This window comes from Rhineura floridana, chromosome 3, assembly GCF_030035675.1.
Source record: "Rhineura floridana isolate rRhiFlo1 chromosome 3, rRhiFlo1.hap2, whole genome shotgun sequence".
In the NCBI taxonomy this organism is placed as follows: Eukaryota; Metazoa; Chordata; class Lepidosauria; order Squamata; family Rhineuridae; genus Rhineura; species Rhineura floridana.
Window position 1 is genome coordinate 202249091 of NC_084482.1, and position 11324 is coordinate 202260414.

The following is an 11324-nucleotide window of genomic DNA, read 5'->3' on the forward strand; positions in this document are numbered from 1 at the left end:
TTATATTTAATAAAAACTATATTTGGTTTACCGAAGGCCTGATCCTTGGCTGGGGTTTCACAGACCAGAAGGGAGGGTAAGGTAATGACCAAGGCTGAAGGGAAACTGTAACAAATGGTGGCAGCGGTGAAGAGAATAACACCACAAGTATTCAGAGTCTCTGGGAATACTGGTATTAGGACGTGACTGGTGGTGCTGCCTAGCAGGGGGATCTGTTGAGATCTGTGCTAGAGCGGGGAGAGAAACCATAAAAAAGGACAGTCCGGACTGGTGGAGTCCCTGGTGGTGCCTAGTGACAGGCAGTAACCACGAGCAGGTAGGAACCTGACAGGGAGAGCCAGGGAAGGGCGTCACAGTCTCCTCCCACCTATCAGCTCTTCAACTGAGAGTGAAAATGAGGTGATGTTGTACAAAGTGTGAAAGAATAATGAACTTTGACCTTTCTGATAAGGAGGCAATATGCTTATAAGTGTTAAGAGGCTTTCTCTCACATCTTAAGGTGCATGATGAGCTCACAAGTAGAAATGAGGAAGTACTGTGTGATGCCAGCTAGCAGGGGGGAAAGGGAAGTTGTGGGCAACAGAGATATGTGAAATCTTTCTGTTAGAGGTTTAGAGTTGATTCCAGCTAAAACAGTGGGTTAGGAGTATATAACACCTGATACGTTTAAGGAACCACCCAGGAGTGTGATAAATGCACGCACTCAACACATGCCCTGAGCACCTCTCCTCACTACTCTGAGGAGGAGATGCATCACGTGTACCACTAACCACACCTCATGTATTGGACAGTTTACCATGTAGGGGATAAATCTAGAATGTTCTGTGTGATGCATGCACAACTATATAAGCCTGTGTGTTCATGGTTCGGGAGGGAGATTCTTTGACTCTCTCTCCTGATGTACATCAGTGATTTCTTCTTTATTGCAATAAAGCTTGTCTAAGCGACAGCTACTCCTAAATTTGACTGGTGAGTTATTTTTCCTTCAGCAAAAGCATGCAACTGCAGGGTGTTGCCGCTGTTGTTGTCATCTGCTGGAAGGACAGTCGCTGTTGTCGTTTGCGACGGTGCTGCTGCGCTTTTCGATCGTTGCCCTCATTGGCTTTCCTGGTTGGACTGCTGTGGATCGGCTGGTGCTACGTTGACGTTGTGCCTTGTAGGACTGGATCCCGAATGTTTGCTCAGCTGTGACTAATTTTTCTCCGCCTGCCTGCAGGGAGAGGGGCATCACCGCTGCTCGAGGAAGGAGAGCTGTGATTGCTGTTAGTTGCTGTTGCTGCTGCTCCTCTGGCTGTTACCATCGTTGCCCAATTTTTTGGAAGGAGGGTTGCTATTATTGTTGCTTTAGCATCTATTGCAGCTTTTATTTTTGTGTGAGAGTGTGGTAGTGTGGGATGTGAGTGAATGTGTGTGTGGACTGTGTGTGTAAGTCTTGGGTTTGCACCATGTGCTTGGGAGAGAGGATTCAGAGCCGAGTGGGAAGATTTGAGGGGGCCCCAATTGGTGTAGTGATGGGTAGAGGGAGATATGGCATTGTGCGGAAGACTTGCCAAGTGAGGGGAACTCGGCCCAGGCAATTAATGGCTGTGCCTTGTTCCGGTCTCCCAGTTGTCCTATCAGCCAGCTCTCAGATCTCTGGATGTTGCTTCTAAATGCCAGATTGGTACATAATAAGATCTCTCTCATTCATGATTTAATTGTGGATGAGGTAGCCGATCTGGCATGTATAACTGAGACCTGGGTGGGTGAGCAGGGAGGAGTTAGTCTCTCCCAGCTATGCCCACCGGGGTATTTGATTCAGCATCAGGGTAGATCTGAGGGTCGGGGAGGGGGGGGTTGCTGTGTCTATAGGAGTTCCATCTCCCTCTCCAAGCACCCTGTCCATGTGACTACTGGTCTGGAGTGTTTACATCTTGTGTTGGGCCAACGGGACAGATTGGGGATTCTGTTGGTGTACCGCCCACCCAGCTGCCCAACGGACTCCCTAACTGAGCTGACAGAGGTGGTCTCGGATGTATTGTTGAGATCCCCCAGACTGTTGGTGCTGGGGGATGTCAACATCCATGCCGGGGCCGCCTTATCTGGCGCCGAAAAGATAATAATGTTGGCGCCAGGTTAAAACTCTCCTCTTCTGCCAGGCATTTTAGTATGTGTTAAAATTGTTTTTTAACTTTTTAAGAATTTAAAAATTTTAAAGATGTTTTAAATTGTCTAAATATGTGGTTTATTGTATTCGATGTATGACTGTTGTGAACCGCCCAGAGAGCTTCGGCTATGGGGCGGTATATAAATTTAATAAAATAAATAAATAAATAAATAAAATTTCAAGATCTGCTGCCAAGAAGATCAAAACAGAAGGGAAAGTGTTTCAGCAGCCTTTTTCATTTATTTTTTATTTATTATTTGATTTATATCCCGCCCTTCCTCCCAGCAGGAGCCCAGGGCAGCAAACAAAAGCACCAAAAACAATTTAAAACATCATAAAAACAGACTTTAAAATACATTTAAAATACATTTAAAAACATTAAAACAAACAGGGCGACCAAGGCTGTCTCAGTGCCAAAACCAGGCCTGAAGCCCGATTGAAATGGATCTAGATAATCGGTTTCATCCAAAAGCGTCTGGAGCTGGTCAGCGACCACTCGTTCCAAGATCTTGCCCAGGAATGGAACGTTCGCTACTGGTCTGTAGCTGCTGAAATCTTCTGGGTCCAAGGAAGGTTTTTTCAGGAGTGGTCTCACAGCTGCCTCTTTCAGACAGCCGGGGACCACTCCCTCTCGCAAGGAGGCATTTATCACTTCCTTGGCCCAGCCAACTGTTTCCTCCTTGCTAGTTTTTATTAGCCAAGAGGGGCAAGGATCTAGTACCGAAGTGGTTGCACGTACCTGTCCAAGCACCTTGTCCACGTCCTCGAACTTGAGTGGAGTTGCTAAAAATTAAATAATAATCTCTGTTTCCATGGGAAATTGCTTTGTATCTCAGTGTGTGTGTGGCCCCACTCATGTCCAGGGTCTGGTCCTGCCCATGTTCAGGATCTTGAATGCAGCCCCCAACAGCCTTATGACCATTAATGTCAGACAAGGAAATGAGCAAGTAAGATCAGCAGAAACAATGAAAGCAGCCAGAAACAGGCTGTCAGGTACTCAGAAAGAAAATGTTTAATTCGTTAGTGTTCTTTTATGCTTGTTATCCCTTTGTAGCTTTGTATAAATGTAGAAGAAGGGTGTTAAATACTTCAGAACAGGAGTGGTGAACCTTTGGCCCTCCAGATGTTGCTGAACTACATCTCCCATTATTATTTATTTATTTATTTACCTACCTACCTACCTAACCTGCCCTTCATGATAAGGTCTCTGGGTGGTCCTTGCACTAACAGGTGATTTTGTATCATCACCAGTTCTGATGTAACTTGAGTCTTACCCCTCAAGTCTCTCCCTCCTTTTCTCGCCAGCTCGGCTGCCTGGCAAACCCGCCTCTGCCAGGTGCCCAATGGCAAAGCCTGGCTAGCCTCAGCGGAATCCACAGCCACCACCATGGTGGGGACCGTCCCCAAAGGCCGTGACAACTGGAACTGTAAAGAAAAAAAAACAAAACAATACAATTAATGCTCCAAAACATGCTGATATTTAGATTCTTCTCTTTAAAAAATGCACTCAATGTGAGCCTTCCCTTGCGCCTGGTCCAGAAACTAGTTAGTGCAGAATGCTGCCGCACAACTGCTGACAGGAGCGAGAGACCCTATCAACATCTTACAGCCTATTTAGGGGAAGGGCCATAGGTCAGTGACAGACCATCTGCTTTGCATGCAGAAGGTCCCAGGTTCAATCCTTGGCATCTCCAGGTAGGGCTGGGAGAGATTCCTTCCTGAAATCTTGGACAGCTGCTGCCAGTCAGTGTAGACAACACGGAGCTAGATGGACTATTGGTCTGACTCAGTATAAGGCAGTTTCCTGTGTGCACCTCTGCTCAGACATCTGTACTACCTTGTTACCAGGCAGAATTTAAGGGGTAACTATTAGTATATAAAGCCCTCCGCAGCTTGGAAGCAATTTACTTGAGGGATCACCTTACCCCATGAGTGCCCACTTCAATTTCGAGAACTGGCACTTTTACACATGCCACATAATGTTTGTTCTGCACTTGCAAAGAATTGATCCTTCAGAGTGCCAGCACCCATTCTCTGGAACTCCCTGCCTATTGATATTAAGCAGGTGATGCCTTTGCTGTATACTTTTCAGTGCCTGCGGAACACTTTTTTGTTCAGGCAAGCCTACCCAGACATATAATGTATTATGCATATTTATTTTAAAACTGATTTCACTTAGACTTTGATCAATTTTACATCTGTTTGTAAAGGGCAGATTCCTGCATTGTTATTGCAGATGCTTTGCAAGCCACAAGTCCCAGGTTCAATCCCTGTGTCTCCAGGCAGGGTTGGGACAGACTCCTGGCTGAAACGCTCCAGTTCTGCTGCCAGTCAGTAGTCAACAATACAGAGCTCAATAGACTAATGGTCTGACTTGGTATAAGGCAGTTTCATGTCTTTTGATTTCCAGGGCCAGCTTTATCTCAGGGGACTCCACCATAACCCCAGAAGACTAGCTGCAAAAATCTAGGCTAAAATGGTGGTTGGCAATAGAGCCTCTTGAATCTTTTTCGACAATCAGCTGTAATATTTATTTATTTATTCGATTTCTTAGTCGCTCATCTGGCTGGCTACCCAGCCACTCTGAGCGACGTACAAAGCAAAAAACATATAAAACATCAAAAACACCAAACACTAAGCAAGAAAGCTAAACAATAACATAAAAACTAATTCAGTTACAATAAGGCTTCTCATCTGTATAGTCCAAAATGTGCGCCTTCAGATGGAAACTCGTGATGTGAGTCTTCCCACTCTTGCACAAAGACCGGTGTGGGTGATAGTCCATATGCAACTGATAACCAGTAAAGAAAGGTAAAATTTGGGGACTCAACTGTCTCCTGAATCCACCTTCCAGGACCAATTGAATGACCAACATCGAAACCACCTCACCTCTCCTTCCTGTTTCACCATTTTCTGCTTCAGCAGGAAATCCTCAGCTAGGACCACAGCCTGGGCACAGGTCTCTGGGCCCCGTTCTCTGACCCAGCTCTGCATTTCCTGAGGAAGGACGGTCAGGAACTGTTCCAGGATCAACAGCTCCAGAATCTCTTCCTTCGTGTGTCTCTCTGCTCTCAGCCACTGACGACAAAGTTCCCGGAGCCGACTATAAACTGCACGTGGCCCCTCCGTGTCCCGGTAGCAGAACTGCCTGAAGTGCTGGCGCTGCCTCTCCCTCAAGATGGCCTCCCCTTGCAAGATGGCTGCCTTCACCTTCCCATAGTCGCCCCTGTCTGGGGAACTGAGGCCACTGAAGGCCTGCTCGGCCTCTCCGCTCAGGGACGGCAGGAGGAGGGTCACCCACTTGTCTCGAGGCCACCGGCAGGCTGAGGCAACTTGCTCGAAGGAGGCCAGGAAAGCCTTAGTGTCCTCCCATGGCGAGGGCACCACAGACTTTTGAAGGCTCCCCCATCCCGAGTGAGGGGCCTGCAGCGTCCTCAAGAACTCCTGCCATTGGGCTTCCCAGCGCTCCTGAAGCTCCTCTTCTGGTTCACGTTTAACCTGCCGTGGAGAGGCCACAGCTTGTAACTCTCCAATCCCCTCTCTGTGTCCAAGCTGTGGGGCTTTTGTTCCCCCGAGATCAGCCCATAATTTGACGCTGGGAGCATTCAGCTCTGGGGCCTTGGCTGCCCCTTCGTCCACAGACATGTTCACCTCCACACTCAAGGCCTCCATCCAAATATGTAGAGAGGAATGTCCAGCCTCTGAGGGGCTTTCTTCACATTAAGTCACTCCTCACAGTCAGTCCACAAATCTCTTGCTAAATGACAGCCTTCTAGGACACAACGGAGGGTGGGGTGCAGGGGACTCCCCAATAAAGTGAGGCAGGCATCTCCTGACAGGTAAACAAATAGATGGGAGAGAGTATTCAGATGGGAACCTTCCACCTCAGACAAAACAGTCACTATTCCTCCCTTCACAAAGAGTCTGGAACTTCCCCATAGGCTAGCTTTCTAAGTGCAAGCAGCTTTCGTTCTGCCTCCACTGTTGAAGGCAGTAAAAGCTTCTGAATTCCAGTTGCTGGGAATCACAAGTGGGAGGGTGCTGTTGCGCTCATGTCCTGCTTGCGCGTTTCCCATGGGCATCTGGTTGGCCAATGTAAGAACAGGATGCTGGCCTTGACGGGCCTCTAACCTGATCCAGCAGGGCTCGTCTTATATTCTTATGCTTGAACAGTTGAGTCCCAAATAATCTAGCTAAACAGTACACTCCTAAGAGACAGCTCCTATCTTATAATATTATTTATGTGTTATTTTCTTTCTTTCTTTTATTGTTGTGAGATATTTTTATCTCAGCTTTGTTGTTGGAGAAGCGGCCTCCAAATTTTAAATGCAATCACATCAGACTTAAGGTTTTCTTACATACATTCTCTCAGGAATCCTGACAACAGCTCTCTAAGTAGGCCAGTCTTATTAGCCCCACAACTGATGCAGACGAATGAGGGCTGGGCAGGGATGTCAATGGAAGAGAAGCATACTCTTCACGGTTTATTGTGGTATGAGGGACCTGCAGGGGCTAAAAATAAATGTGAGGTATCAGTTGAAATATTGTATTTTAATTATTATTATGACAACAGCTTCAACTGATATTGTCATTCATGGTCAACAGGCCTCAACGAAGCCAATGATACTTTAAAATAAAAAATTCTATAATAGCATTAAAAGCAATAATGCCATGCAATAGTAAAGTCGTCATTGGGAACTATATCAGCCGCAGATGGCATCATTCATGAAGAACCAGCCACTTAAACCTCAGGACTCAAAGGCAAGATCAGGGGTGGGGAGCCTTCAGCTCTCCAGATGCTGTTGGACTCCAACTCCCATCAGCCCCAGCAAGCATGGCTAGTGGTCAGGAATGATAGGAGTTGCATTCTAACAGCATCTGGAAGGGCACAGGTTCCCCACTCCAGCATTAGAAGAACCATTGGCATATATCTGGCAAGTTCCTGTAGGAAGGGAATTCAAGAAGCAGAAAACCACCACCTAAACCCCCTGCCCATTGATATTAGGCAGTCACCTTCACTGTAGTTTTGGGTGCCTGCTAAAAACATTTGTTTCAGCAGGCCTACCCAGGCGTGTGATTTTAGTAGGTATAAATGTTTTTAAATTACTGGGTTTTTTCCTATCTTTTTTAATTGTAACTTGTTCTTAATGTTTGTTTTTTTCTTGGTATTTTAAATGAATATTTTAGACTGTCTTGTAAACCACTTTGAGTTCCTTTGTTCTAGTAAGCAGTATATAAATTTTGTTAAATAAACAAATAAATTTTAAAATGCCCTATTTCTAATTGATGAAAACCTGACCTGTGAGGATGAAGAATAAGAAGAATAAGAAGAAGAATAAAATGCTTGTGAGCATGATCTTACATCCCAGGACAAGGGGTCATAGAATTGTAGAGTTGGAAGGCACCTCAGAGGTCATCCAGTCTAACCCCTGCTCAGTGTAGGATCGAGAATGCAACTAGAGCATTCCTGACAGATGCCTCTGCTTAACTATCTGCAGTAAAGGAGACCCCACCATCTTTCAAGGCAGAAAAAAAGCATTCCCTCAAATAGTAGATTACCCTTTCAATGCAAAACAGCAGCCTAAAGTGTATCTAAGGTTGGCAACCTATTTTTCTACTTAGCCTCCTGTGCTTCTAGAAGTTGCATGGCAAACAAAAATTCAACAGGTGAGGTTTACCCTCTTGGGGAAATTCAGTGATGGAGAAAGCTGCAGCTGTTGAAAGCACAGCAGCCCTATCAGGAAAATCAAAAAAGGGGTGTGGGGGGGGTAACCAAGAATTTAAATTGACGGCGGCAGGTGGAGGGATACCACCAGACTCCTCTGCAGTTTAACATCAGAAGACAGCAAGTGAAGCCCTTCATGGTGTGGAAATCATTCCTGCTGAGCCTGAAGGTGCTGTTTACAGGCACGGGCACAGGATCAGTTCAGTTGGCTGGCAAGGCAACCTTGCGCCGCTGACCCATGTTGCTGGACTCCAGCTCCCATCAGCCCCAGCCAGCATGGCCAATGGTCAGGGATGATGGCAGTTGTAGTCCCACAGCATCTGGCGGGTCACAGGTTCCCCAGCCCTGCTTTGCAGGAGGGTTGCAATCGTTTTGTTTGGAAGAGAGGTTGCTGTGGGGAAGCCTGACTGTTCTCCCATTGCTCTCAATGGAAATTGTTCCATTGCTCTCCTGCATTTCTGCATGCCCTGATCAATCTGCGGCTCCCTCCCCTTCCCTTCAACTCACCCTTCCTCCTGCAGCCTTGACACTGCCCTCCTCTCCTGGCCTGACAATCCTGCTCTGGGAGGCTCCTGTCTTTCCCGCCGCTGAAGGACGATATTCAAAAGCCAGTTTCCCACCAAAGGGGAGGGGGCAGGAAGTGGGCATTCGCCGCAAAGAGACCGGCCTTTGTTAGAAAAGCGAAGAGCCTTCATTTCCGGTTCTCCGTAGAATTTTTCTCATCTGCGTGGTGGGACATCAGAAGAGCCTGGCTGCTGGATGAGGCCAGTGGCTCATCATAGTCCCGCATCCTGTTCTCACAGTATCCAACCAGATGCCTGTGGAAAGCCCTTCATGGTGTGGAAGGCAGGACCTGAGTGCGAGAGCATCTCCCTCCCGCAGTTTCAAGCGACTGGTGTTTGGAAGCATACTGCTTCCAAACAGAGCATGGAGTATGGAGGCAGAGCATAGCCATTGTGGCTAGTAGCCACTGCTAGCCTTTTCCTCCATGAATTTGTCTAATCCTCTTTTAAAGCCACCCAAGTTGGTGGCCATCACTGCCTCCTCTGGGAGCGAATTCCAGGCATCACTGGATGTAGCTTTTGAAAGAAATCAGGCAGGATAATAGACGAAAGAAAGGACTTTCACACTGCCTATAATTAATCTATGGCGTTTGCTCCCACGGGAAGCAGTGATGGCTACCAACTTGGATGGCATTCACTGTCGAGGCTGTATATGCTTCTGAAAATACCAGTTGCTGGGAATCACAAGTGGGAAGAGAGTCCTGTTGCTCTCTGGGCCTGCTTGTCGGCTTCCCAGCGGCACATCTGGTTGGCCACTGCAGTAAAAAGGATGCTGCAATGGGCCACTGGCCTGATCCAGCAGGGCTTTTTCTTATGATCTGACATAATCAGTGTCTCAGTCACACACATCCCACACAACTATTTTTCTTTTCTGGATGAGCCTGTTCTTGGTGAGCATGGGAAGGAAGAATGAGCAGAAAAAGTCAACGCTGACATTTGGAGCTTTGCCAGATAGGGAGTTTCTTCTATAACTCATTGCTACTAAGAATATGCCCTTTCAAAACTCAGAGCATTTTCATTTTAACATGAATACCCCACCTTTCTACAAAGTACAGAAGCAAGAAGAAGAACCATTGCAAACATTGGCATATTGGTGTTCTTTCACATTAGCCATGTTCCTCTCTGAGTTCACACTTCTGTTGCAAGGCAATAAGCAGCCTTCGCCAACCCAGCACCCTTCAGATCGTTTAAACTACAGCACTCATATCTGTGATGGGGAGGTCTGCCCCTGTTGAATGTCTGTCTGTCACAACATAGCCTTTAACATGGGAGAGAAACAGAGAGAGAGATTCCATCTTAGCTAGAGGACATTATGCTTTCAAAATACTTTGACAAATGGGATCTTATACACTGCTGTGTCTTTAAAACCAAGAAATTCAACAAATGAAGCCTTTCATCGCTACATCTATATCTACTGGAATTCTGCTTGCCATGAAGCATTAAAAACAATGGAGCCGTTCCAGAAATAAAAGGTGTATTTTTTTTTCTGTAGAGAGCATGCTTATTTCAAAGTGTTGTAATAAAACTGAGGATCTTAACCTGGTTTATTTGACCTTTACAGAAAAGAACACATTAATTCCTATGTAGTTTCCACCCCCTTGCCTACTAATGGTAATCTGGAGTCAGAAATGTCACTACAGAATCATAAAAACTGCAGCCCTTTGATGTTTGCAGCACATTCCCTTTTCTCATATTTCTGTGCCTCTTTAGGAACCTGAGTGAAATTCTGTGGATTTAACCTTTCAGCTGTTTTCCAGGAGAATGCTTGGATGCACTTTGATCTTCTTGTCCCATGGAAGCCTTAAGAACATAAGAACATAAGAACATAAGAAGAGCCTGCTGGATCAGGCCAGTGGCCCATCTAGTCCAGCATCCTGTTCTCACAGTGGCCAACCAGGTGCCTGGGGGAAGCCCGCAAGCAGGACCCGAGTGCAAGAACACTCCCCCCTCCTGAGGCTTCCGGCAACTGGTTTTCAGAAGCATGCTGCCTCTGACTAGGGTGGCACAGCACAGCCATCATGGCTAGTAGCCATTGATAGCCCTGTCCTCCATGAATTTGTCTAATCTTCTTTTAAAGCCATCCAAGCTGGTGGCCATTACTGCATCTTGTGGGAGCAAATTCCATAGTTTAACTATGCGCTGAGTAAAGAAGTACTTCCTTTTGTCTGTCCTGAATCTTCCAACATTCAGCTTCTTTGAATGTCCACGAGTTCTAGTATTATGAGAGAGGGAGAAGAACTTTTCTCTATCCACTTTCTCAATGCCATGCATAATTTTATACACTTCTATCATGTCTCCTCTGACCCGCCTTTTCTCTAAACTAAAAAGCCCCAAATGCTGCAACCTTTCCTCGTAAGGGAGTCGCTCCATCCCCTTGATCATTCTGGTTGCCCTCTTCTGAACCTTTTCCAACTCTATAATATCCTTTTTGAGATGAGGCGACCAGAACTGTACACAGTATTCCAAATGCGGCCGCACCATAGATTTATACAACGGCATTATGATATCGGCTGTTTTATTTTCAATACCTTTCCTAATTATTGCTAGCATGGAATTTGCCTTTTTCACAGCTGCCGCACACTGGGTCGACATTTTCATTGTGCTGTCCACTACAACCCCGAGGTCTCTCTCCTGGTCGGTCACCGCCAGTTCAGACCCCATGAGCGTATATGTGAAATTCAGATTTTTTGCTCCAATATGCATAATTTTACACTTGTTTATACTGAATTGCATTTGCCATTTTTCCGCCCATTCACTCAGTTTGGAGAGGTCTTTTTGGAGCTCTTCGCAATCCCTTTTTGTTTTAACAACCCTGAACAATTTAGTGTCGTCAGCAAACTTGGCCACTTCACTGCTCACTCCTAATTCTAGGTCATTAATGAACAAGTTG

General features: G+C 46.2%; 1 protein-coding gene across 3 annotated transcripts in view; it reads right to left on the minus strand.

The window, feature by feature from the left end:
* Nucleotides 1-8495, minus strand: part of LOC133381095 (zinc finger and SCAN domain-containing protein 2-like) — a 28666-nt gene extending 20171 nt beyond the window's left edge. For 2 of the 3 annotated variants that reach the window (XM_061619650.1, XM_061619649.1), the window contains exons 1-3: nucleotides 8379-8495; nucleotides 5036-5978; nucleotides 3421-3571 (exon numbers count right to left, since the gene is read on the minus strand). In XM_061619650.1, coding sequence (XP_061475634.1) covers nucleotides 3421-3571; nucleotides 5036-5818 — 934 coding nt within the window. In that variant the 5' untranslated portion in view covers nucleotides 5819-5978; nucleotides 8379-8495. Of the gene's footprint in view, nucleotides 1-3420; nucleotides 3572-5035; nucleotides 5979-6508; nucleotides 6659-8378 lie in introns of all 3 variants that reach the window. The other variant, XM_061619648.1, reaches the window with a different exon arrangement.
* Nucleotides 8496-11324: the final 2829 nt, after the last annotated feature.